Source organism: Saimiri boliviensis, chromosome 2 (assembly GCF_048565385.1).
Source record: "Saimiri boliviensis isolate mSaiBol1 chromosome 2, mSaiBol1.pri, whole genome shotgun sequence".
Lineage (NCBI taxonomy): Eukaryota > Metazoa > Chordata > Mammalia > Primates > Cebidae > Saimiri > Saimiri boliviensis.
This window is the reverse complement of record NC_133450.1, coordinates 143509468-143536133: the sequence shown is the minus strand read 5'-3', so window position 1 is coordinate 143536133 and position 26666 is coordinate 143509468. Positions and strand designations below refer to the sequence as shown.

Sequence of the window (26666 nt, the reverse complement as noted above, 5' to 3'; positions counted from 1 at the left end):
TATTAACAGCCCCTGTCTGGGCCAGGCTCCTGTGCCCCCCTCCCCCAGGCCACCCAGGGACAGTGGGGTTAGTGCTTGGTGGAGAGAAGAGATCAGGTCCCTGTGGTCCAGGAACCCTTGTGCCACCTCCCATAGGGACAACTTAGGAGCCAGACCCCTTCTCTTTTCAGCTTCCTGGCTGGAGGCCTTCACCCCCTCAGCCTCGGCTTCCACATCTGTAAATGCGGACGACGTCGCAGCTGCGTTACAGGACTGCCGTTAGGTGTTGTTAAGCTGAGCACACAGAGAGCTTGTACACGTTCAGCGTCCATGCCGGGTGTGCACACTTCCACGCGCATCTGTTTCCAGGCGTCTAGAGTCCGGGATGAGGCAGCACATGTCATCATTGCTGCACCCAAGAGGGCAGGACATCATGCAGCCGTGACATCCCCCTCTGGCCTCGCAGTCTGAGTGGAGCTCGCCCAAGCGGGGAGAGAAGAAATGAGGCAGGCCTAGCCAGCTCCAGCGCAGCCGGGCCCAGCCAGCGTGTCTGCAGGGAACCCCAGGCTGAGGGCTCCTGGACTTTGGCCTCACCCCTGCCAGGAATGGGATGGAGGCCAGACCACAGGGTTGGGCCCTGCCGAAGAGGGCACTCAAAAGGGAGAGAGGGCTGCACCTCATTTGCCAAATGAAATCCATTCCTAACCCACGGGGTTGAAATCAATTCCTAACTCACTCTGCCGCAGGGAGCCAGCTCAGTGTTTCCCAGACACTGTCTCACTGAGACTCACGAGAGCCCTAAGAGGTGGACACTGTCATTTCCCTATGACAGGTAGAAACACCAAGGCCCAGGGAGGCCAAGTGACTTGCTCAAGTTCTCCCAGTTGGTTGATGGCGGGGCAGAGCCCCACCTTTCTGACTCCAGAGCCTGCGTGCCCATCCCCCGTGGCCAGGGAACACCCACTCCCTCCCCGGGCAGCTTCCTGTTCTTGGGAGGCTCTAGGAGGACCTGAGGCACCGTGGGCAGCCTCCGTGGTTGGAAGAGAAGTTGCAGCCTCCTGCCTTCATCTGGGCTGGGCAGACAGGCCTTGATCACCCAGAATCAGGAGATGGAGGAGCTGGCTTATGACTCTTCTGGTCAGCTTAAATGCACAGCTTTCCCCATCGAGCCCAGACCCAGTCAGCCCTAAAAGGGCTGCAGAGACTTTGGGCTCCCACAAGTGGCCCAGGTGAATGCCTGCTCACATCCCAAATGCTTGGCCGAGTCCTCTTTGTCTGCGTTCTGGATTTGCAGCCTATCATCCCCTGGACCCCATGCAGCCCCACGACCCTCCCAGGCCTCCTGCAAGGCAGGCTCTGCCCGGCTGGGCCTCCCTCTCTGTTCTTCCTTCCTGGGGAGCCTGTCCACGACTCCCAGACCAGACCTGGAGCCCCGCTACTGGGAGCCTGCCACACATTTAAGCACTTGTGATCACTTACATGTGCCATTCCTTCCATCCCACTGAACTGAGAGCTTCCTGCAGTGTGCCGGGTGCTCGGGAACTATCTACAGTTTGCCCGAAGCTGCTGTCACACTCCTGTCCTTCTCAAAATTCCAGGGAGTGGAGGCAGCCTCCAAGAGGAGATCCATTACCAACCGACTCCTTACCCCTCCCCCGATGGAAATCAAAGCTCATGGATTGTCATTTGATTGGACTGTGATGCGCTGAAGCTGAATTCAAGACTGATTAAAAAATAAATAAATAAAAAAGAGGGAGGAGCTGGGCCTGGCCCCAGGGACCCAAGATGATGCTGTCGCTGACGTGGGTCACTCCATTTGATGGCCCAACAGGCCTCTGCCTGAGCTACACCATCCCGTTTAAAGGACCAGATTCAATCTGCCAGACCGCTGAGGCAGGCAGAGCTGGCTTGCAGGGGTCTGGACGGCTCAGAGGGAAGCCGGTAAAAGCAGGGTAAGTCCGGGTCCCACCTCTCCTCTCCCAGAGGCCAAGGACACGGCCGAGTCCAGAGCAGCAGGAGGACTACATTTCCCAGAGTTCCCCAAGCCCAGGGATGAGCCATTGGGCGATTTAAATAGCCCAGGCCCAAGGCAACCAGGCCGCAGCTGTGGGCTCCTGGCCTCCCAGTCGCTCTGCTGGTGCAGGCCCCGCACTGGAGGGCTGGATTGGTTGCCCGGCTGGCACTGACGTCCCCTTGGAGCCGGGTGGCAGCGGAGGTAAACAGCCATGTGCAACCCTCCACCCTATATTTAACAGTTGCCGCGGAGAAGGCAGGGAGGCAGCCACGGTGGCGGCTGTGGGGGCAGCTCCTGTCTTCGGGGAGAAGGCCCTTGGAGCCGGGCTGGCATCGGGCCTCTCAGAGTGAGCGAGGTCACCATGCCAGCTTCCCAGAGCCGGGCCCGCGCCCGAGACCGCAACAACGTCCTCAACCGGGCTGAGTTCCTGTCCCTGAACCAGCCCCCCAAGGGGGCTCCGGAGCCCCGAAGCTCAGCCAGGAAGGCCTCGGGCCCCTCGGCACAGCCCCCGCCTGCTGGCGACGGAGCCCGAGAGCGGCGTCAGTCCCAGCAGCTGCCCGAGGAAGACTGCATGCAGCTGAACCCCTCCTTCAAGGGCATCGCCTTCAACTCCCTGCTGGCCATCGACATCTGCATGTCCAAGCGGCTCGGGGTGTGCGCCGGCCGGGCGGCGTCCTGGGCCAGTGCCCGCTCCATGGTCAAGCTCATCGGCATCACGGGCCACGGCATCCCCTGGATCGGGGGCACCATCCTCTGTCTGGTGAAGAGCAGCACGCTGGCCGGCCAGGAGGTGCTCATGAACCTGCTCCTGGGTGAGTGTGCCCGCCCCCTGCTACCCACTGTCTGGGCCCTCGAGAGGGAGCCCGGCCCGCCCAGCCCCGCCCTGGCCAGGACCAGCACGGCCCTCAGAAACCGGCTGGGACAGTCTAATGAGGTTAGGCAGGAAGGGTGCCCCAGAAACGGGCAGGCTCCAGGGTGGGGGAGCCAGTGCCAGAGATGCACAGGCGAGGCCCCCCTGCCACGTGGGGGGCCGAAAGAAGGCAGAGGCGAGTGGGGCCCCATGAGAAGGGTCTGCTCAGTAAAGTGCACCACTGCCCAGAGGCGGCTTGAAGAGAGGCTGGGCCAGAGGCAGTGCCCTCACAGGAGACGGTCAGGGCACTGGTGGGCATCCTGGAATGGGGCGTCGCTGTCTGACTCCTGCCCTGCAGCTGGGGTCCCCATTCCTTGACTGCTCCCAGGCAGGGCCCAGTGAGCTGCCCCGTAAGTGCCTCCCCTCCTGGTTCAGGAACCCGGCAAGCTGCCCAGGTTTCTCCAGCAGGGTCTGGGGACTCAAGGAGTCCAGCTGGGACTGCCACCCACTCACAGCCTCCTGGAGTCCTTCCCTGCTCCTTCCCAGGGGTAGTCACTGGAGAAGGGGTCGGGGGCCCAGTTGTTGGTTTGTTTGTTTCCAAAGTCTTTGCCACCAACATCTTGCAGATTAGCACTGCCCTGTGCCAGGTGCCACGTGGGACCCATGTGGAGGCAAGCCGTTCCCTCCACCCAGAGGTGACGCCCAGCCCCTGTCTGGCCCACCCTCCGGGCACCACCAGGTCCCCAAGGTGCCCCAGGAACCTCTGCTTCCACCTCCATGCTAGGCCCGAGTCGATTTCCTTGTCTTTCCTAGTGTGGCCATCATTTGGGGGACATGTGAGGTGGGGGTCTCAGGCAAGGCAAACATGAACAAGGGGTCTCAGTTCCAAAGGGGCATTGGGTTGGACCACGGAGAACTCGTGCTCCAGAGGAAGCTGCAATAAAAACACACATCTCACCACTGTAGTCTCAGACTGGAGGCTCCACGCTCTGTGGGTGAGCCTCGGGAAGCAGAAACCATTGGATACTTCATGGAGGAGATGGTCGGGTCTGCCACCTTCGAAGTTTTCTTGTTCTAGTTTTGTGTGTGTGTGTTTGTTTTGAGACAGAGTCTCGCTCTGTTGCCCAGGCTGGAGTGTGGTGGCGTGATCTCAGCTCACTACAACCTCCACCTCCTAGTTTCAAGTGATTCTCCTACCTCAGCCTCCCAAGTAGCTGGGATTACAGGTGCCCACCACCACTCCCCGCTAATTTTTGTATTTTTAGTAGAGATGGGGTTTCACCATGTTGGCCATGCTGCTCTCGAACTCCTGCCCTCAGGTGATCCACCTCCCTTGGCCTCCCAAAGTGCTAGGATTACGGGTATGAGCCACCGTGCCTGACTGGTTTTCTTGTTCTTGTTACTAAATTATTTACATTGCAATTACTTATGATTTACTCATGAGTAAACAGTCTCACAAGGGTGGTGCCGTCATCATGCCCATTTTACAGATTAGGAAACTGAGGTTCCTAATCTGGTCAAGCCTCAGGGCTTGAGATTTGCACCGGCTCCAGCTGACACACTCTGCTCTTCCAGGTGCCACAGGCATGGGAGGGAGGGACAGAGCAAAGTGGCTGAGGCACTAGGCCAGGCGCTTCCAGGGGCAGAACCTGCTCTCATTATCCACAGTTTCACGCAGGGCCAGGGCTCAGGAAGAGTGTGCTGGGAGTTAGGTTGCCTGCTGTCAGAGGATGGGGTGGGAAGGTGGAGCCCCGAGTCTCTCTCTCAATCCTGCTCCCTCAACCCCATCTCCTCCTTCCCTCCTTCCTTCCCCATGTGGTGAGGGAGGTGATGAAGTCACTGGTTGGTGCCTGCTGTGTGCCAGGGCTTTGCCTAAACCATGTCATTACTTCTGATCTCCACCATAACCCATGGAGCTTGGTGCTATTATTATTCCCCATGTAAAGAGGGGGAAACTGAGGCACGGGGTGACGATGATCCCAAGGTCATGCAGCTAGTCAGTGATGGAGCCAGGAGTAGACCTGGGAGCAACTCTAGTCTTGCTTTGCATTTTCAGAGGAGAGAAAGGGAACCAGCTCAGGCTGTGTGAAGCTTCAGGCAGGGGGAGGATCAAAGAAGAAAGGGGATGCATCTCAACTTAGCCACAGTCAGTGGATACTCCAGTAAGGGAGTGAGCTCCCCATGGTAGGAGGTATGCAAGCAAGCTGCCCCTCATCACCAAGTAAAATGGCTCTGCTTTGATCTTTTTTTATTTTTTGAGATGGAGTTTCGCTCTTGTTGCCCAGGCTGGAGTGCAATGGCGCGATCTCAGCTCACTGCAACCTCTGCCTCCTGGCTTCAAGTGATTCTCTGGCCTCAGCCTCCTCAGTAGCTGGGATTACTGGCATGTGCCACCACGCCTGGGTAATTTTGTATTTTTAGTAGAGATGGGGTTTTTCCATCTTGGTCAGGCTGGTCTTGAACTCCTGACCTCAGGTGATCCAGCCACCTCAGCCTCCCAAAGGAATGTTTGCTTTTAAGAACATTTCCCCTGCCCCAAACATTGAAAAGTGTGCAGCCCACTTGTTAAGATAAGGCTTTGGGCTTATTCCAGCAGCCAGCTGCCATGGGTACAAAGGTGTTTGCCCCACAGGATAAAGATGAAGATTTGAGATGCCTTCCTCCTTGAATGGAAATGACAGACATTTTTAACCATCTTTAAAAACATCATTTATTGGCTTCATTATGTACCAAAGACAATGGCATGAATGCCCTGTATTTTATGATGTAAAAAAGGTCTTGATGACCTTTCAAAGTAGACATTAATATGCCCATTTTACAGATGAGTAAACTGAGGCTCAGAAAGCTCAAGCAACTTGCCCACCACACGGCTATAAGTGGTAGGTTTAGGAAGTAAATCCAAGGCCTTATGACTGCAAAACCACCCCCACTCTGCTGCTCACCATGGGCCCATGGGTCGGGCATGTCACCCATGTTCGCTGCACTCGTGGAGCGTTCGTGCTTTGAGGAGGGGAATGATCTGGGAGGAGATTGGCTGTCTTCATATCCAGGTACTGAGACCATGGGGCATAGGGTCTGGCACCAGGCAGCCACTCAGCACTGGCCACAGAGCAGGCCGAGTGGGGCTGGGGACCCCGAGGTCATTCCGTGGGGATGCCAGCCCAGCCCTCAGCTTGGTGGGAGAAAACCGCAGCAAATGGCCAAGGCAGGCTCTCATTCCGAAGCTCTGGCCTGACCTGCCGGGAGGGACGGTCCTCTGCCCCGGGAAAGCACACCACCTGCTGAGCACATGCTGTAGGGTTCCAAGTGTCTTTCGTCTTTCGGGGGTCTGGGGCACCCTTTGACCCTGGAGCACAGGCTCTGGGGTCAGACCAGCCTTTGTCCACGTCCCTGCTCTGAGCCTTACTTGCTGTATGTACCTGTTCAAGTCAGTTCCTGCCTCTGAGCCTGTTTCCCTATCTGTTCAAGGGGACTATAGATCTGTGGCAGGGCTCTGAAGGTTGCTGGTAAAGCATTTGGCATGGTGGGTGCCATGGAGCACATGCCCTGCAGATGGCTGCCATCACCGCAGTGCCTAGGGTGAGGGAGCCCTGCCTAACCTGGCCCACCTGCTCTGGCCCCAGGGCACTGAGCCAACCCCCAGGGGCAGTCTCTGGGCTGGAAGCAAGGCTTCCAAGCTTGCAGTTGGGATTGGGTTCCACTTGGCCCTGAAGAGGCTGACTTGGGAGCTTGGGAAATGGGAGCTGCAGCCTAGGAAGAGTCCTGCTGGGCCTGGGGAGGTTCTCTGCTTGCTCCCTGCTTGCCAGGCAGTCCCATACCCTCCCTGCTTGCCAGGCAGTCCCATGCCCTCCCTGCCTGCCCCTCCCCTAGCACACACTGTCAAGACTTCAGGGCCAGGCATGGTGGCTTACGCCTGTAATTCCGGCACTTTGGGAGGCCAAGGCAGGTGTATCGCCAGAGCTCAGGAGTTCAAGACCAGGCTGGGGAACAAGGTGAAACTCTGTCTCTACTAAAAATAGAAAAAATTAGCCGGGCATGGAGGCGGCATGCGCCTTGTAGTCCCAGCTACTCTGGAGACTGAGGCAGGAGACTTGCTTGAACCCAGGAGGTGGAGGTTGCAGTGAGCCAAGATTGGGCCATTGCATTCCAGCCTGGCAACAGAATGAAACTCCATCTCAAAAAAAAAAAAAAATAGATTTCAGAAAGCTCAGAGCCAGAAGGGGTCGTAGCAGCAGGCAAAAGCTTGGACTCCAGAGGCAGCCAGACCAGAGTGCAGATTCCAGCCCTGCTGTGGGAACTCAGGCAAGTGACTTTGCTGCTCTGAGCCTCAGTTTCCTCATCAGTCAAAGGGGCTGTTGGAACACCTCCCTGATCAATCACACATAAAGTGCTTGGTGCTTACTGATGTTGGCTAACGCTTAAGAAACAGTGATTATCGCCATCATCATGATCGTCATCACTGTCAGAAACTCAGGACCAGCCTCTCGCCAGGTACCTTCTGAGCTCTAGGTGCCTTTGGACAATCCTGTCCCCTTCCTTCTCCCTCACCACAGCACCCAGCTTGATGATCTGAAGGGGGCCAGTGACTGGTGACAGGTGACCAGACCCATCCTTGTTTCTCATGGGCCTGTCCTGGGCTGGGAAATGCCTCCAATCTTGTTGCCTTGGTCTATGTACTTTATAAAAGGATCTTTCTGTTTGTTTGTTTATTTTTGAGACAAGGTCTCGCTCTGTTGCTCAGACTGGAGTGCAATGGCAAGATCTTGGCTCACTGCAACCTCCGCTTCCTGGGTTCAAGCAATTCTCTTGCCTCAGCCTTCTTAGTTGCTGAGACTACAGGCATGTAGCACCACGCCCAGCTAGTTTTGTATTTGTAGTAAAGATGGGGTTTCACCATGTTGGCCAGGCTCGTCTGGAACTCCTAACCTCAGGTGATCCACCCACCTTGGCCTCCCAAAGTACTGGGATTATAGGCATGAGGTGATCCGCCTACCTCGGCCTCCCAAAGTGCTGGGATTGCAGACGTGTGCCACTGTGCCTGGCCTATAAAGGTATTTATTGAGATTTTCCTGAATATGAAAACTACATTTTTTTTTTCTTTTCTTGCCACAGAGTCTTGCTCTGTCACCCAGGCTGGAGTGCAATAGTGTGATCTCAGCTCACAGCAACCTCCGCCTCCAAGGTTCAAGTGATTCTCCTGCCTCAGCCTCCTGAATGGCTGAGATTATGGGTGTACACCACCACGCCCAGCTAATTTTTGTATTTTTAGTAGAGATGGGGTTTCACCATGTTGGCCAGGCTAGTCTCAAACTCCTGACCTCATGACTCACCCGCCTCAGACTTCCAAAATGCTGGGATTACAGGCATGAGCCATCGTGCTCAGCTATGAAAACTACATTTTTATGTCGTTTTTTTAAATTGTGATAAGCTATATGTAACATCAAATTGATCATTTTAATTATTTGAAGTGTACAGTTCGGTGGCACTGAGTCCATTCACACTGTTGTGCAGCCATCACCACCATCCATATCCAGAACTCTTCATTTTTCATCTTAAAAACAGAAGCTCTGGCCGGGCGCGGTGGCTCACGCCTGTAATCCCAGCACTTTGGGAGGCCGAAGCAGGCGGATCACAAGGTCAAGAGATGGAGACCATCCTGGCCAACATGGTGAAACCCTGTCTCTGCTAAAATACAAAAATTAGCCAGATGTGGTGGTGCATGCCTGTAGTCCCAGCTGCTCGGGAGGCTGAGGCAGGAGAATTGCTTGAGTCCGGGAGGCGGAGGCTGCAGTGAGCCAAGATTGCGCCTTGCGCCACGGACTCCAGCCTGGTGACAGAGTGAGACTCCGTCTCGGGAAAAAAAAAAAACAAAAAACAGAAGTTCTGTCCCCATTAAGCACTCACTCCCCACTCCCCAAGCCCCTGGCAACCTCCATTCTACGTTGTCTCTGTGGATTTGACTGTTCTAGGGTCCTCACAGAAGTGGAATCGTACTGTATTTGTCTTTTGTGACTGGCTGATATCATTTAGCATAATACCCTCGAGGTCCATCCACGCTGTAGCAGGCGTCAGCATTTTCTTCCTCTCTGAGGCTGAATAATGCTCCCTTACGGGATGGACCACGCTTTGAGTGTCCGTTCTTCCACACGTGGACACTTTGGTCTCTTCCATCTTTTGACTGTGCTGAGTAATGCTGCCATGAGTACAGGTGTATACATATCTTCTTGAGCCCTTGCTTTCTGTGCTTCTGGTGGTATACTCAGAAGTGGGCTGCTGGATCACAGGGTAATTTTATGTTTACTTGATTGAGGAACTGTCCCACTGTTTCCCACAGCGGGTGCATTATTTCCATTCCCCCAGCGAGGCACAAGAGCGCCAAGAAGTCCACATCTTCACCAACACTCATGATCTGGTTTGTCAGTCTTAGCCATCCTAATGGGTCTGACGTGGTATCTCCTTATGGTTTGGGGTATTTTTTTTTGTTTGTTTTTATTTCGTTTTGTTTTTAGGGTTTTTGTTTGTTTATTTGAGACAATCTCAGCTCACTGCAACCTCCACCTTCCAGGTTCAAGCATTTCTCCTGCCTCAGCCTCCCAAGTAGCTGGGACTACAGGTGCCCCCCACCACGCCCAGCTAATTTTTTGTAGAGATGAGGTTTCACCATGTCAGTCAGGCTGGTCTCCAACTCTTGACCTCAAGTGATCCTCTTGCCTTGGCCTCCCAAAGTCCTGAGATTACAGACATGAGCCACTGCACCGGCCCTCATTGTGATTTTGCTTTGCCTTTCTCTAACCATCATTGATGTTGAAAGCATTTTCTTTCTTTCCTTCTCTCTCTCTCTCTCTCTTTCTTTCTTCCTTCTTCTTTCCTTTTTGATGGTCTTTATCGCCCAGGCTGGAGTGCAGTGGCACAATCTGGTCTCACTGCAACTTCTGCCTCCCAGATTCAAGCAATTCTCCTGCCTCAGCCCCCTGAATAGCTGTAACTACAGGGGCCTGCCACCATGCCCAACTAATTTTTGTACTTTTAGTAGAGACAGGGTTTCACTATATTGCACAGGCTGGTCTTGAACTCCTGACCTGTGATCTGCCTGCCTTAGCCTCCCAAAATTCTGGGATTACAGGCTTGAGCCACCGCATCAGGCCCGAGTCTTTTCATTTTATAATTTTATATACATACATATATATATATATACATATATATATATATATATATATATATTTTTTTTTTTTTTTTTTTTTTGAGATGGAGTTTTGCTCTTGTTACCCAGGCTGGAGTGCAATGGTGTGATCTCAGCTCACCGCAACCTCCGCCTCCTGGGTTCAGGCAATTCTCCTGCCTCAGCCTCCTGAGTAGCTGGGATTACAGGCACGCACCACCATGCCCAGCTGATTTTTTTGTATTTTTAGTAGAGATGGGGTTTCACCACATTGACCAGGATGGTCTCGATCTCTTGAGCTTGTGATCCACCCGCCTCGGCCTCCCAAAGTGCTGGGATTACAGGCTTGAGCCACTGTGCCCAGCAATCATTATGTATTTTTTTAATTTTTTTGAGACGGAGTCTCACTCTGTTGCCCAGGCTGGAGTACAGTGGTGCCATCTCAGCTCACTGCAACCTCAGCCTCCTGAGTTCAAGCGATTCTCCTGCCTCAGCCTCCTGCATAGCTGGCATTCCAGGTGCATGCCCAGCTAATTTTTTGTATTTTTAGTAGAGATGAGTTTTCACCATGTTGGCCAGGCTGGTCTCGACCTCCTGACCTCAGATGATCCGCTTACCTTGGCCTCCCAAAGTGCTGGGATTACAGGTGTGAGCCACCGGGCCCGGCCTATACATTCTCGTAGTAAGAAAAAACGTGATCATTCCAAGGCTAAATCAAGAAGAAAGTCAGTCCCTCCCTTAAAACCCCTCCCAGGGAGCCTCTGCCACAGCTTGGGTCACGTGCCCCTGGATTTGTCCCTGTGTGAGTGCTAACCTGTGGTGTGTTTCTCGGGTTGTGTTTTGCGTGGCCCGGCCTCACTGTTGCAGCTGTGACCCTCCCACCTGGAATCCTGGTCTGGACACCCCATGTCCCTCGTCCCAAGCATGAAGCCTTCAGACACTCCAGATAATCTGTTCTGGCATCTCTCCCATCCCCGCCCTCTGGCTCTTGCTCTCAGGGACAGTTTAGGTGACAGCCTCTCCAGGAGCTTGTTCAGCCTGTTCCTGACTGAGGGATATTTGGGCTGATCCCAGATCTTCACTCAGATACCCTCCTGTGGGAGACCGTACACGCTGTCCCCTGGGAAGTAGAGGGGACTCCCTCCCCAGCCTCCTCTCTCAGCATCTCAGTGGGGCTCAGTGTAACAGTCAGTCCCTCAGGGGGGCCTTTGGCCACCCCCAGGCCAGTTCAGGGCCTCTTAATATACTGCCCTGGCAGCCATCCACACAGCGGATGCAAGAGAAATCTATTAGTTTGTGGTACCAGTAGGCAGGGTCTGGGTCAGCATTGCCCAACAGCACAGCTAGTGACTTCATGTCCTTGGGACCCGCCCCCAGCAGGGCCTGGTGCTCAGCAGACTGAATAATCAGTGCCATCAGTCTTTTTTTATTTATTTTTTTATTTTTGAGATGGCGTCTCGCTCTGTCGCCAGGCTGGAGTGCAGTGGTGCAATCTCAGCTCACTGCAACCTCTGCCTCCCAGGTTCAAGCAATTCTCCTGCCTCTGCCTCCCAAGTAGCTGAGACTATAGGTGTACACCACCACACCCAGCTAATTTTTATATTTTTAGTAGAGATGGGGTTTCACCATGTTGGCCAGTATGGTCTCGATCTCTTGACCTCATGATCTGCCCTCTGCCCACCTCGGCCTCCCGAAGTGCTGGGATTATAGGCGTGAGCCACCATGCCTGGACTGTCATCAGTCTTTCTATTGATGATCCTGAGTGCTTTGCACACCACTTGTCTTCAAAGATAGGGAAAGCTGGCTTTGGCAGGCAGAGTCATTTTTTTTTCTTTTTCCCTTTTTTGAGAGAGTCTCGCTCTGTCACCCAGGCTGGCGTGCAGTGATGCGATCTCAGCTCACTGCAACCTCTGCCTCCCGGGTTCAAGTGATTCTCCCGCCTCAGCCTCCTGAGTAGCTGGGATTACAGGCGCCTGCCACCACGCCTGGCCAATTTTTGTAGTTTTAGTAGAGACCAGGTTTCACCATGTTGGCCAGGCTCTCTCGAACTTCTGAGCTCAAGCGAGCGATCAGCCCACCTTCGCCTCCCAAAGTGCTGGGATTACAGGCATGAGCCACTTCGTCCAGTCTGTAAAGATAACTTTTTAAAAATGTGCACAAATAATGCGTGCTCATGGCAAGAAAAATTTTAAAGTGAAGAATTACCAAAAGACAGTAAAAATCACCCTTAATCCTCCTGCCCAGCAAGAAGCATTGTTAGCATTTAGAGCAGTACCTTCTAGACAATTTTCTCCGCAGATAAGCACATTTGTTTACATACATATCTTATTTTATGAAGATGGCATCCTGCCGTAAATCCTCTTCTATAAGCAGCCTTTTCCACTTAACATACCCCATGGCCCTTCTATATAGTGGGGCTATAAATATACACAGGCCTCAGCATCTGCTGTGGCCACAGCATGCTCGGTGTCTGGACTAGGCCACGGTTTGTCCCATCTATCTCCTGAAAGACGCTGGGTCGTTTCACGTTTTTCAGTCTTATAAACAATGCTGCAGTGAAATCCCAGGTCTTGAATCATGGTGCACATCCCTAACCATTTCCCAAGGAGGTATTCCCGCAAAGGGAAGAGCTGAGTCCAAGGAGCCGCGTGCTAGAGACTTCTGATTCTGAAGCCAAATGCCCTTCAGGAAGTTCAGACCGATTTACACATCCCCTGGGCAGTATATGGCTGGCTCCCAACCTTCCAGAAGCCAGAATGGGGGATGAGAAGCAGGACTGACTTCCCAGCCCAGGAGCACCGGGACCCTTCCTCCCAGCCCAGCCTTCGAGAGACATCCACTCACAAACCTAGCTGCTCACAGCCTGCAGGGAGTCCCCGAAGCACTGTCCTTGCTCCTTGCTTTAGAACAGCTGAGCCCACAGCCTCCACCACCCACCCCCACCCACCAGCCCCAACTCCCCAAAGACCCTGTACTGCTCTGAGCTGGTCCCACCAAGTGCATCCTCGGGGGGAAAGCAGCCCAAAGCCACAAAGGCCACACTAGGTCACCCAGATGCCCCTCTTCCCCCAGGTATATAGCCTCCAGCAGACAAATGGTGTTCTGATTTTCAAAGGCCTCAGGAGGAGATGATTCCAAATCTTCCAGGATGGCAGCAAGAGAATCACTTCAACCACCTCCCAGTTCATGTGATTCTCCTGCCTCAGTCTCCCAAGTAGCTGCGTTATAGGTACCCGCCACCATGCCCGGATAATTTTTAAAATATTCTTCCGTCTCTTTTCCAAGAAACCCCTGGCTCCTAGGGCCTGGGAGCCTCTAGGACATCAGGGTCCTGGAGACAGCTGTGCTTCCTACATGGGGAATTCGGACATTCGGGCCACAGTGAAAAGGGCTGAGGGTGGAGCTGGTTGGGGCAGAAGAGTGTGAGGGACAGTGGGGCCAAGTCCCGGTGTCCTCTGACATGGTCCCGCGGGGTCACCTACCGAGCGCCTGGTGCACACAAGCATCAGGACAGGCCCTTGTCATCCCAGCGCGTCCGTGGCGGCGAGCTCTGAGGCATAGACACGCCGAGGTGATGCTGTCCACAGGTGGCTGAAGCCGGTCTCGTTCTGGAGCCTGAGTGTGCGGCCACCGCCCTGGGTGACCCCAGTGAATGGAGGCCGGGTGGCCTCCCTGAAACGTTCACACAGCCAGTCCGGGCCAGCGCAGCTCCCACCAGCTCCCCGGATCTTGCCCCTGAGCCTCCTGCTGGGTGGACCTCTCCCCTCACAGGGGTCTCCTTGCCCTCCTTGAGTCAGGAAGGAAATGTAGGTCGGCCGACTGGACAGGCCATGGGGGCAGAATCAGCTTTGAGTGATGGCGCCATTTGCTTCTATTTCTGGGCACCAGATGATGCGCTGACAGTGTCACAATCACAGTCACACCGAGGGCTGGCTGCACTGGAGGAGGGAGAGAGGCCCGCGCAGGGGCAGCAGGAGAGGGCAGAGTGGGGCGGGAGGCCCAGGGGAGGCCACGGCTCTGTTGGAGAACCACCCTGGGGTCTGAGGATGGCAGGCCCACTGCCTCTTCATTCACAACCCTCCGGGCCAGACGGCTGCAGCGTGGTGAGGGCGAAAGGCCACGGACCCCGTCATACCTGTGATCTATGATAGAATCACTCACTGTGTCGTCGTGTGCTTACTGGCCACCCACCCTGCTTGCCCATAGGGGACCCTGCCAGCCTGGTTCACAGCGCCAGGCCCGACACACACCTGAAATACCCAAGAACTGGCAATGCCCAAGAACTGGTGGAAAAGTGAATGAACCAGGCACAGTCTGGGCCAGGCCAGCTGGACAGCCAGAAAAGGGGCAGAGCCTCCCCGAATTATGGCCTGAAGAGGTGGAAGCAGCCCGAAATAGCCACAGCTTCCCAAAGGCCCAGCTGTGGGGCGCCTTGGTCCCTTCTGTGCTGCTGTAACCGAATACCACAGACTGATTTACAAAGAAGTGTATTTGGATCATGTTTTGGAGGCTGGGACGTCCAGGTTGAGGGGCCGCGTCTGGTGAGGGCCTCCTCACTCCCTGATGCCTTCCCCATCACGTGCCAGGGAGCGCATGCCTGGGGGGCAGGGGCAGGAGGGTGGCCACACTCACCCTTTCATCAGAAACCACCCTCTACACCACATTCATCCATTCATGAAGGGAGAGCCCCCGTGGCCTATCACCTTTGTTTTTTTCTTTTTTTTTTTTTCTTTTTTTTTTTTTGAGACGGAGTTTTGCTCTTGTTACCCAGGCTGGAGTGCAATGGCACAATCTCGGCTCACCGCAACCTCCGCCTCCTGGGTTCAGGCAATTCTCCTGCCTCAGCTTCCTCAGTAGCTGGGATTATAGGCACGCACCACCATGCCCAGCTAATTTTTTTTTGTATTTTTAGTAGAGACGGGGTTTCACCATGTTGACCAGGTTGGTCTCGATCTCTCGACCTTGTGATCCACCCACCTCGGCCTCCCAAAGTGCTGGGATTACAGGCTTGAGCCACCGCGCCCGGCCTTTTTCTTTTTCTTTTTTTTTTTGAGACAGAGTCTGGCTCTGTTGCCAGGCTGGAGTGCAGTGGCATGATCTCTGCTCACTGCAATCTCCACCTTCCGGTTCAAGTGATTCTCCTGCCTCAGCCTCCTAAGTAACTGGGACTACAGGCACCGGCCACCATGCCCAGCTAATTTTCAAAATATTTTTAGTAGAAATTGGGTATGTGATTTCACCATGTTGGCCAGCCTGGTCTCGAACTCCTGACTTCAAGTGATCCACCTGCCTTGGCCTCCCAAAGTACTAGGATTACAGGTGTGAGCCACCACACCCAGCCTGATCACCTCTTACAGGTCCCACCTCTCAACACTGTTGCAGTGGGGATTAAGTTTCCGGCACACGAACTTCAGGGGACTCATTCAAACCACAGATGGGGTTTCCAGGTCATGAGACGTGGGCACCCTCAGAGGCCTCCCTGGCAGCCAGGGGAGCTCCAGAAGACCCCCTCTCACTAACACACCAGCTTCAGCCACATCTGTTTCATACACTGAGTCTGTATGCTTTCATTGGGAAAAACGTTTTGCTGCTAGAAATTTGAAAGGAGTCAGGCACAGTGGCTCACACCTGTAATCTCAGCACTTTAGGAGGCTAAGGTGGGAGGATGACGAGCCCAGGAGTTCAAGACCAGCTTGGGCAACAAAGTGAGACACTGTCTCTACAATAAATCAAAAAATTAGCTAGCTGTAGCCTGTGCCTATGGTCCCATCCAGCTACATGGGAGGCTGAGACAGGAGGGTCATTTGAGCCCAGGAGTTCAAGGCTACAGTGAACCATGTTTGCACCGCTGCATTCCAGCCTGGGCAACACACACAGAGAGAAACACTGTCTCAAAAAAAAAAAAAAAAAAAAAAGGTTTGGGTTTAGCTTAGTTCTTGACCTATGGATCTATGGATCCTGACAGCCCATGCAAAGAGTAGGGCTGTGGGGAGGTCAAGGCACCCAACCCTCCTTGCCCTTGGCCACCCCATCAGAATGAGGTGCCGGGCCCAGTGTAGTGTACCCCCTGGGTGACTTGGTAAAGTCACCCTTTATTCCCCACTTTTTCCTTGAACAGAGCAGCTGTCCATGGGGGCCCCTGTGCTCAAAAGGCAGATTTTATTTATTTATTTATTTATTTATTTATTTATTTCGAGACAGAGTCTTCCTCTGTCACCCAGGCTGAAAGGCAGTGGTACGATCTCAGCTCACTGTAAACTCCATCTCCCAGATTCAAGTGATTCTCCTGCTTTAGCCTCCCAAGTAGCTGGGACTACAGGCACGCGCCACCACGCCTGGCAAATTTTGCATTTTTGGTAGATACAGGTTTTCACCATGTTGGCCAGGCTGGTCTCGAACTCCTGACCTCAGGTGATCCACCCGCCTAGGCCTCCCAAAATGCTGGGATTACAGGTGTGAGCCACCATACTGGCCTCGAAAGGCAGATTTTAAACCCATCAGCTGCTGAGCCCTGGTTTTCGACCTACAGACCTGGTCGCCAGGAGGACTGATGGCCCATGCCTTCCAGTGGCTGGTGCCCTATTTCAGCCACCATGGAGCCCAGTCCTCATCTGCATTAACCACCCCCTACCCAAGATTCTGGCAGCTCTCCGGGCACCCAGACCCTGGCTGGCCACCGGCCACAAGCCACCAACACCAGGGAGGCCCTGGCCTCATTTGCCATTGAGGTGGTGGAGGTCTTGGAACCTGGGCCAGACAATTTTGACCCTGGTAGGACCTTAGAAAGCAAAGCCTTCACTGATGATCCTGCTCAGTGCCCCAGCCTGCAGGACCAGAGCCTCCCACGGCTTCCCCGGGCCAGGTGGGCCAGGACTTGCGGGGGCCTTAATGGTAGCAGCCGGCTGTCAACCACCATGCTCCCCACATTCATCTTCTTGTTTCGTCCTGGGACGACTACTGCTAAACGCTCCCTGCCATCTATTGGCTCATTTCGTCCTGGGGCCACCCTTGCTACAGATGAGTAGACCAAGGCTCTGAGAGGGGAAGGAACTTGTTCTTTTTTTTTTTTTTTTTTGAGACAGAATCTCGCTGTGTCACCCAGGCTGGAGTGCAGTGGCGTGATCTTGGCTCCCTGCAACCTCTGCCTCCCGAATTCAAGTGATTCTCCTGCCTCAGCCTCCCTAGTAGCTGGGACTACAAGCGCCCGCCACCATGCCCAGCTAATTTTTTTTGTATTTTTAGTAGAGATGGAGTTTCACTGTGTTGGCCAGGCTGGTCTCAAACTCCTGACCTCAGGTGATCCATCCACCTCGGCCTCTCAAAATGCTGGGATTACAGGCATGCGCCACCATGCCCAGCCGGAACTTGTTCTTAATTAGCAGAGTGGACCCCTAGGCCAGAAGCACCAGGACTCCTCCTCACAGCCCCAGCCAGCGAGACTTGAACCCCACCTGTGACTCCAGAGCCTTCAGATTTAACCCTTCCCCATGAACTGCCTTCACTCCCAGGGGGAAAGAGCCTGTCGCCAGGCTGGGGCCGGGGGGAGGGCCGCAGATGAGAGAGGCTCCCTGGGCTAGAGGAAACCAGCTGGCCCCTCTCAGCTGGCTTCCTCAGCTGCTCCACGAGGCTGAGGCATGCCAAGGTCAGCACAGCCACCTCTCTCCAGCTCCCACCTGCCCTGGGGACCTGGCAATCCCCAGTTCCTCTCTCTTGCTGTAACTGTGACCTCCCACAGGCTTCAGATGGCTCCCAACCCTGGCATGGTCAACACACGAGCTGGCCGGCCACATACCTCCCCAGCCGCCTCCTGGGAGGATCCAGCCCAGGGGAACAGCTGCCATGAAATTGGCAGGCAAGGGTAGAGCAAGGTTTTCTCCAGCCCTTCAGGCCCTGCCCCTCCCCCCCGGGCCAGGCAGCTCCTCTGTGCACCTGCTCAGCCCCCTCCATGCTCAGCCCCCTCCAGTGCTGGCCAGGCATTTCCAGGGTGCCAGGCTCTCAGCCAGCCCTGTGGCTAATGAGAGGGGCCAGGAGAGGCCACAGTTCAAACCCCAGACAGAGAGACCAGACTGCAAGCAACAACCCTGAAGTAGGCAGGAAAGGTGGCGGGGGGCGGGGGGGCCTGAAGTTCTGTTCTTTCTTCTTTCTTTTTTTTTGTTTTTTGAGACAGAGTCTCGCTCTGTCACCAGGCTAGAATACAGTAGCAAAATTTCTGCTCACTGCAACCTCAGCATCCCAGGTTCAAGTGATTCTCCTGCCTCAGCCTCCCAAGTAGCTGGGATTACAGGCATGCAGCACCATGCCCAGCTAATTTTATGTTTTTAGTAGAGATGGGGTTTCTCCATGTTGGTCAGGCTGGTCTTGAAAATCCTGACCTCAGGTGATCCACCCACTTTAGCCTCCCAAAGTGCTAGGATTACAGGCATGAGCCACTGCACCTGGGCCTCAAAGTTCTGTTCTTTCCAGGGAGGACTGTGTGGCATGGAACAGGCTGACTGCCTGGCACGGACAGTTAGGTGTGCCACAGTGCCTCGCCCCTGCAGCATGGGGGTCGGGGGTATGTGACGAGGCAAGACTCAAACACAGGTGACAGAACGTCATATGTAAACCATGTTACCACCTTTATTATATCTATGCCTTATAGATGGATGGGAGGGTCTGGAACAGCGGCTCCCTCTGAGGGGCAGGTTCCAGGTGATTTAAACTCTAACTTTTGTTTTCTGTTTTGTAAATGTTCTGCAGTGAACAGCATCTACCGTGTCTTTTTTTTTTTTTTTTCTAGATTTTTGTTTTTATTTCTGCCAGGAGCTGCCCATGCTGATAAACACTGCAACAGCATCAGGCTGCAGTGGACTGTCATTGAGTCATAACCCCCGATCCCTATCCAGCCTTCCTCGTGGAGGAATTTGCGTTTGCGGGGGACCAACTCAGTCATTTGCTGGGACTTCCCTGCTTTAGCACTGAATGCCTTGTGTCCTAGGAAACTCCTCTGTCCCAGGGAAACCTTGTCACCCTGCAGGCACTGTGCAAGGCTCCCTCTGGGAAGTGGGTGTCCATGAGCTTGGTCTCTGTTGGAAATAGATGCTCACAAAGAAAAATCAGCACTGAGACAAAGGATCTTTTAGCAACACAACTTTTACTTCCTGGTCTGCAGGAAGGTACCCTCATTAGCTACCATGCCACGAGGGCACAATGAACACACGAAAGCAGACATATGTATTCCTTAACGTTTGCGGTCGTCCTCACTGCTGTCTCATCTCTGTTGACCGGAACCAGACCTCACATTTTAAACTAACCCCCGATTGGCTAACAACTTAAAACTTTTCTAAACAGGTAAAAGCGGTGGCCGGGCGCGGTGGCTCACGCCTGTAATCCCAGCACTTTGGGAGGCCGAGGCAGGTGGATCACGAGGTCAAGAGATCGAGACCATCCTGGTCAACATGGTGAAACCTCGTCTCTACTAAAAATACAAAAAATTAGCTGGGCATGGTGGCACGTGCCTGTAATCCCAGCTACTCAGGAGGCTGAGGCAGGAGAATTGCCTGAACCCAGGAGGCGGAGGTTGCAGTGAGCCGAGATCGTGCCATTGCACCCCAGCCTGGGAAACAAGAGCGAAACTCCGTCTCAAAAAAAAAAAAAAAAAAGCGGTGGAGAGCTGGGACACACCTGTGAGCACGCCCAGCACAGATATCTTGGTTAAAGCACAAGGACATAGAATGTACTCTGTGTCTGTAAGCATGGCATGTCTCACAGCTACATAGGATAGGGCTCAACAAAGTTATTAGCACACTTATGATTTATTCTTTAATAAGAAAGGTAACTTTAAAAAGGAACTTTCCTACTTCCCACAGTCTCGAAGGTGAGGAAAGTTAGGTGGCTTGCCCGAGGTCACACAGCTGGGAGGCTCCAGGGCAGGAACCGACACCCGGCTCTCTGGCTGTGACGCCTGTGAGCTTTGCCACTGCACTGCACGGTGGCTGTTGTCTTCACTGTCCCTGAAGCAGGGCTTATAGGGGCTGTGACCTCACTGGGGTCACCAAGGTCACCTGAGGTGGGGAGGCACAGGGGGGAGGGGCACAGGCTCCCTGCTGACTCTGCATCTGCCCTGGGGGTGCTGTTTGGCCTGCCGATGCCACCCCCACCCCAGGTCAGAGGGTGTGAGCTCCAAGGGCCTTCCTAAGGGTGGGGAGGGTTGACCCAGAAACCCCACATTGGCTGTCTGGGTGCTACAGCACTTTTTGGGAGGCAGAGGCAGGCAGATCCCTTCAGGTCAAGAGTTTGAAACCGGCCTGGCCAACATGGTGAAACTCCGTCTCTACTGAAAATACAAAAATTAGCCAGCTGTGGTGGCAGGTGTCTGTTGTCTGAGCTACTCAGGAGGCTAAGCAGGAAATCACTTGGACCCGGAAGGTGGAGGTTGCAGTGAGCTGAGATTGTGCCTCAGCACTCCAGCCTGGGCAACAGAGCAAAACTCTGTCTCAAAAAAAAAAAAAAAAAAAAAAAACAATGCCGGGCACGGTGGCTCATGCCTGTAATTCCAGCACTTTGGGAAGCTGAGGTGGGTGGATCATGAGGTCAGGAGTTCGAGACCAGCCAGGCCAACACAATGAAACCCCTGTCTCTATTAAAAATGCAAAAAAAAAAAAAAAAAAAAAATCAGCCAGGCGTGGTGGTGTGCGCCTGTAGTCCCAGCTACTTGGGAGGCTGAGGCAAGAGAATTGCTTGAACCCGGGAGGTGGAAGTTGCAGTGAGCCAAGATTTCGCCACTGCTCTCCAGCCTGGGCAACAAGAGTGAAATTCCATCTCAAAATAAATAAATAAATAAAAGGGAAAGTGTCCACCTCTCTGGTTATGAGCCTTAGGCCAGTAACTCAGCTAAGTTGAAGACGGCAGCTCTGTTTCTAGCCCCAGGGGAAAAAAAACCTATGAAACAAACAGGCATGGCCCTCGCCTCCACAAAGTGATGGCTTACGCCAGACAGCGAGCAGATTCCTCCCAACAGATTCCTCAGCGAGCAGATTCCTCCCAACAGATTCCCCAGTGACTGCAGGGGACGAGCCTGAAGCAGAGAGGCCAGGTGTTGAGACTTCACCTTTCAGGGCCTGAGCTGTCTGGAAGGTCGGGGCAGGTCCCTGGGGTGGTGGGTTGGGAAAGAGTGGAACATTCCAGAAAGCAGGAGCAGCAGGTATGAGTGCTTCGAGCTTAAAGGGGTCATCTTGTCCTCTGTGAAGTGGGGATGACACAGTTCGGTTGCTGGGAAAACAGTGGGGTTCCTCAAAGAGTCACACACAGTTACTGTCATTACTAACCAGCGACCCCAATCCTAGGGAGTTATCAAAAGAACTGAAACAGGCACTCAGCAAACACTGGCAGAAGATGTGTGCATAGCAGCGTGAGTCACAGCAGCCGAAAGGTGCAAACAGCTCGATAGTCATCAACAGATGACGGGACAAACAAATAGTGTCCAGCACAGGGGCTCACGCCTGGAATCCCAGCACTTTGGGAGGCTGAGGTGAGAGGATAGCTTGAAGTCAGGAGTTTGAGACCATCTTGGGCAGCAAAGTGGGACCCCCATCTGTACAAAAAAAGAAAATATTTTTTAATTAGCTGGGCAGGGTGGCACACCTGTAGTCTCAGTGACTCAGGAGGCTGAAGCAGGAGGACCTCTTGAGCCCAGGAATTCAAGGTTACAGTGAGTTATGATTGCACCACTACACTCCAGTCTGGGCAACAGAAAGAGACACCATCTCTGTCTCTCTCTCTCTTTTTTTTTTTTTAAAGACAGGGTCTCACTCTGTCACCTCCTGAATAGTTGCACCACCACACTCAGCTAATTTGGTGTATTTTTTTTGTAGAGATGGGGTTTTGCCATGTTGCCCATGCTGGTCTCAAACTCTTGGACTTAAGCAATCCTCCAACTTTAGCCTCCTGAGTAGCTGGAACTACAGGCATGTGCCATCACCCATGGCTAATTTTTGTACTTGTATAGACAGGGTTTTGCCATGTTCTTGCCCAGACTAGTCTCGGACTACTTGGCTCAAGCAGTATGCTCACCTCAGCCTCCCAAAGTGCTGAGATTACAAGTATGAGCCACCATGCTCAGTCAGAGATATCTATCTCATTAAAAAAAAAAGGAGGTTGGATACAGTGGCTCATGCCTGTAATTCCAGCACTTTGGGAGGCCAAGACAGGCGGATCACCCTAGGTCAGGAGTTCAAGACTAGCTTGGCCAACATGGTGAAACTCTGTGTCTACTAAAAATACAAAAATTAGCCAGGCCCCAGTAATCCCAGCCATTCGGGAGGCTACGGCACGAGAATTGCTTGAACCCAGGAGATGGAGGTTGCAGTGAGCTGGGCTCACACCACTGCACTCCAGCTTAGGTGATTCTGTCTCAAAAAAAAAAAAAAAAAAGAAGGAAAGATGAGATAGTGATCCGTCCATACAATGGAATATTATTCGGCCATGAAAAGGAATGAAGTACTAACACATGCTACCACGTGGGCAAACCTCGTTAACATTATGCTAAGGACAAGAAGGCAGACACAAAAGGTGACATATTGTCTGATTCCATTTATGAGTTTCTAGAGGAGGCAAATCCCCCAAGACAGAAAGAAAGGAAAGCGGGAGGGAGGGAGAGAGAGAAAAAGAGAGAGAGAGAGAGAAAATGCATATTATATCAAGGCATGAGAAAAGCTGTATGAAAAAATTAAGCAAGGTGAGGGAAGGGAGCGTGGTCGGGGCTTTTACAAACAGTGTGGTCAGGAAAGGCTTCTCCGCCAAGGAAAGTGGCTATGGGAAGCGCAGGGTGTGCCGGGCAGTGGGGGGCAGCAAGGGCAATGGCCTGAGGTGGGACCATGCCTGGGCGGATCAGTGTGGCTGAATGGCCTGATTGAGGGGTAGGAAGGGGAGACGAGGTGGGGGACCTGGGGGGGCCTGGGCCTGGCTGTTGGCCCTGATGGCCCCGGGCCCTCTGTCTCCTGCCCACAGCCCTGCTCCTGGACATCATGACGGTGGCCGGCGTGCAGAAACTCATCAAGCGGCGTGGCCCGTACGAGACCAGCCCCAGCCTCCTGGACTACCTCACCATGGACGTCTACGCCTTCCCAGCCGGGCACGCCAGCCGCGCCGCCATGGTGTCCAAGTTCTTCCTCAGCCACCTGGTGCTGGCGGTGCCCCTGCGTGTGCTGCTGGTGCTCTGGGCCTTCTGCGTGGGGCTGTCCCGCGTGATGATCGGCCGCCACCACGTCACGGACGTCCTCTCCGGCTTCGTCATCGGCTACCTCCAGTTCCGCCTGGTGGAGCTGGTCTGGATGCCCTCCAGCACCTGCCAGATGCTCATCTCTGCCTGGTGAAGCACCCGCCGGCCCACACAAGGCTCTGGGGGCAGGGCTGGCCCTAGAGAAGGGGCAGCGGGTGGCGAGGCAGCGGGCGCAGGCGGAACAGAGCGGCCACCCCCACGTCGTTCTCCCCTCCTGGTTGGAGGCCGGTGACCCCAGGCCACCCCGCCTGGTGACGAGCATGTTCGGCAGTGCTGGGCCTCTTGCCCCTCTGCTTGGACTCTGGGTCTTTCTAGGCAGCTGGAACTCACCTGTGGGGACAGCCCTATTTGGCTTCTGCTCTGGGGACAGTGGAAACCAGGATGGTGGGAGGGGGCCGAGTCTTGTCTTGTCCTTTCATCGTCATGACTGTTGAGTTGTTGGCTGTGCCCATCACGCCACAGCTTGACGCCTGCCAAAATGCCCCCACCTACAGCCTAATGCAGGCGCCATAGCCATTAACGGTCATCGGCGGCTTAGGGCAGCACTTTCCAAAGGATGCCCCGTGGGACACCAGCCCGCGAGATGCTTTTGGGGAAAAGGGGTTTTGTGGTTCAATAACTTTGGGAAGTGCTGCATGCTCTGTCCCCAAGCTGGACATTCACAAAGGCCGTTATTGCCGTAAAGGCTCTGACAAGTCCTGTAGAAAAAGCTTCTTGCTAAACCTTGTTGAACCCATGTTTCCTAAACTTATTTGACCATGGAACCCTCTTCTTGGGGAACAGCTATTAACCCCCAAGGAACCACTGGTTCCTCAAGCGCATTTTGGGAGCTGCTGTCAGACAGCTGCAGGGCCTGGGGCGTGAGCTGACTCTCCACCAGGGAGACCCAGTGCACACGCCACAGTCCAGGGAAAGCACTGGCCACCGCCCGTGGGCATCGATGAGGCTTTGGCCCCCAGGGGCCGGACTCTGTGTGACCTAATAGGTCGTTTCCAAGTCACCCGTTACGGATGTGCATTTCATGTGACAATACAGATGACATGCAAATGGCCCTCTCCATGTGGCTTTTTCCTTGTGCAATTCAATTGCTCTGGATGCACTGGCCTTGTTAACATGGGACCGGGTGGAGGGGTGGGGTAATTCTTCAGCGTGGTGCCAGGGTTAGGGGTCTCTGGGCACCGCTGGCCTGCTCCTGGCCTTTACCAGGCTGGCTGGTCACTTCGCCCTGGAGTGGTCGCCTGGTGCTTCCCCAGCCCCCAGGTCTTGTGCTGGCTGCTCCCTGGAACCCAGGCAGGGACCGTTTTGAGAAACCCTCGCTGTGATGCTGATGGACCAGAGACCTTCTCTCACTTCAGCCTCAGGCCTTCCCAAAGCCTCGCCGTCCCGACTCCTGGCTAACCTGATCCCCGTCCCCCAGAAAGTGGGCAAGTGACCAGACAAACACAGCAAGCTACGAGAGCTGCCAGGAGGGAGGTGCAGGACAGTGAGGGCTCAGAGCGAAGGCCTGGAGCCCAGCCTGGGGGGTCAGGGCAGGGGTCCCAGAAGGAGAAGTCAGCCCAAATGCGGGGAATGGATAGAGGGAGCCAGGAAGGAGGGGAAGAATGTTCTTGGGAGGAAAGGGGAGAGGGCCAGGAGGCAAGAGCGCCCAGGTCCTATTACAGATCGGCCGGAGGCTCAGGGGACACCCTCAGCTCCCCAAGCCACACTTGGAGTGTGAGCGCTGGTCAGCGGCTCTCAACAGCCCTCTGATGTGGGGTGATCGACATGACCATTGTATAGATGGGAAAATCAAAGCCCTCAGACTTGCCCAAGGTTTCCCAGCCAGGAGGCAGCACAGCGGGTGGGAGCCAGTCTGTCTGGTGGTGGCCAGCTGACCTCAGCATTCCTTGGCCCTCGGCCTCATCCTGCCGCTCTCTGCCTCTGTTCCCACATGGCCTTCTCCCTGTGTCTGTGTCTGTCTTCCTGCCACTGCCTATGGTTCCCTTCCTATAAGAATAACAGTCATACTGGCTTAGGGTCTATCCTACTCCAGCAGAACTTCATCTTAGCCCACTTCTTTTTTTTTTTTTTTTTTTTTCCTGAGATGGAGTTTTGCTCTTGTTGCCCAGGCTGGAGTGCAATGGCACAATCTCTGCTCACTGCAACCTCCACCTCCTGGGTTCAAGCAATTCTCCTGCCTCCATCTCCTAAGTAGCTGGGGTTACAGGCATGCACCACCACGCCTGGCTAATTTTTTTGTATTTTTTAGTAGAGATGGGGTTTCACCATGTTGTCCACGCCGGTCTCGAACTCCTGACCTCAGGTGATTCACCTGCCCCAGCCTCCCACAGTGCTGGGATTACAGGCGTCAGCCACCATGCCCAGCCCCCCATCTTAATCACATCGACGAAGACTCTCTTTCCAAAGAAGGTCCCATCCATAGACACTGGGAATTAAAGCTTCAGCATATGTTTTTGGGAGGACCCAATTCAGTCCATAACCCACAGGACACTTTCGGGGAAGAGAACATCTTCCCGTGCTGGCTGACCTCACAGGGACGGGGCAGGGATACAGCTGTGCTGCTGTCAGTCCAAGGGGCAGGCTGCCACAGAGGGACTTGCCGGCCAATGGCAACAGGCAGGTGAGTCTCCCAGGCCCAGCCTACAGGCCTACAGGTCCTGCCCCTGCTGCAGAGACTCCACATCCTCGATGGTGGTGGTCCAGCCAGAATGCCCCTGCAGACAGGGTCCAAGACCCTGCCCACCCTCCCAAGGCCCCCGCTTCTGGCTGAAGCCTCCTGCACATCCAGCCTTGCTGTGGATGGGGATCTGCAACTGGTCTTTGCCCTGAGGGAACTCAGGAGCACTGGGTCCAGCCGGGCCACCACAGCAAAAAGCCGCAGCGTCTAATCTTGGCCAGGCTTGGTGGCTCATGCCCTGTAATCCCAGCACTTTGGGAGCCCAAGGTGGGCAGATCACTTCAGGTCAGGAGTTCAAGAGCAGCCAGGCCAACATGGTAAAGCCCCATCTCTACTAAAAACACAAAAAATTAGCCAGGTGTGACGGCACATGCCTGTAGTCCCAGCTACGTGGGAGGCTGAGGCAGGAGAATCACCTGGGTAACAGAGTAAGACTCTGTCTCAGGGAAAACAAAGAAACAAACAACAACAAAAAACCCAGCATCCAATCTTGAACTGTGGCGGGTTAAAGTAGCTTCTGCGCATTCCCACAGTGCTGATGGCGGTGCCTTTCCAAGGTGCTGAGCAGAAGGGTAAGGGCGTCTTCCTTCTCCCTCCACTCCCGCCCTCCAGAATCCGTCATCCATGGCAGATCCAACTCCAGGTGTGGGCTGGGCTGGGGACAGCTTCTGCCATCCAGAGCCCGTATCCCCAGCAGGGACACAGATCCGCAAGGTTTCTGGTTCTACA

At 54.2% G+C, this 26666-nt stretch overlaps 1 protein-coding gene across 2 annotated transcripts; it reads left to right on the top strand.

Moving 5' to 3' along the window:
* The first annotated feature begins 1818 nt into the window (after positions 1-1818).
* On the top strand, positions 1819-24317 carry PLPP7 (phospholipid phosphatase 7 (inactive)). Of its 2 annotated transcripts, none has more exons than XM_074394610.1 (2): positions 1819-2805; positions 5347-10008. In XM_074394610.1, the coding sequence occupies exons 1-2, from the start codon at positions 2355-2357 to the stop codon at positions 5415-5417; spliced, it is 522 nt and encodes a 173-aa protein (XP_074250711.1). In that variant the 5' UTR covers positions 1819-2354; the 3' UTR covers positions 5418-10008. The 2 variants fall into 2 exon arrangements, with proteins under 2 accessions (XP_074250711.1, XP_003920926.1); XM_003920877.4 differs by lacking the exon at positions 5347-10008 and adding an exon at positions 22990-24317 and having other exon boundaries at positions 1827-2805.
* Positions 24318-26666: the final 2349 nt, after the last annotated feature.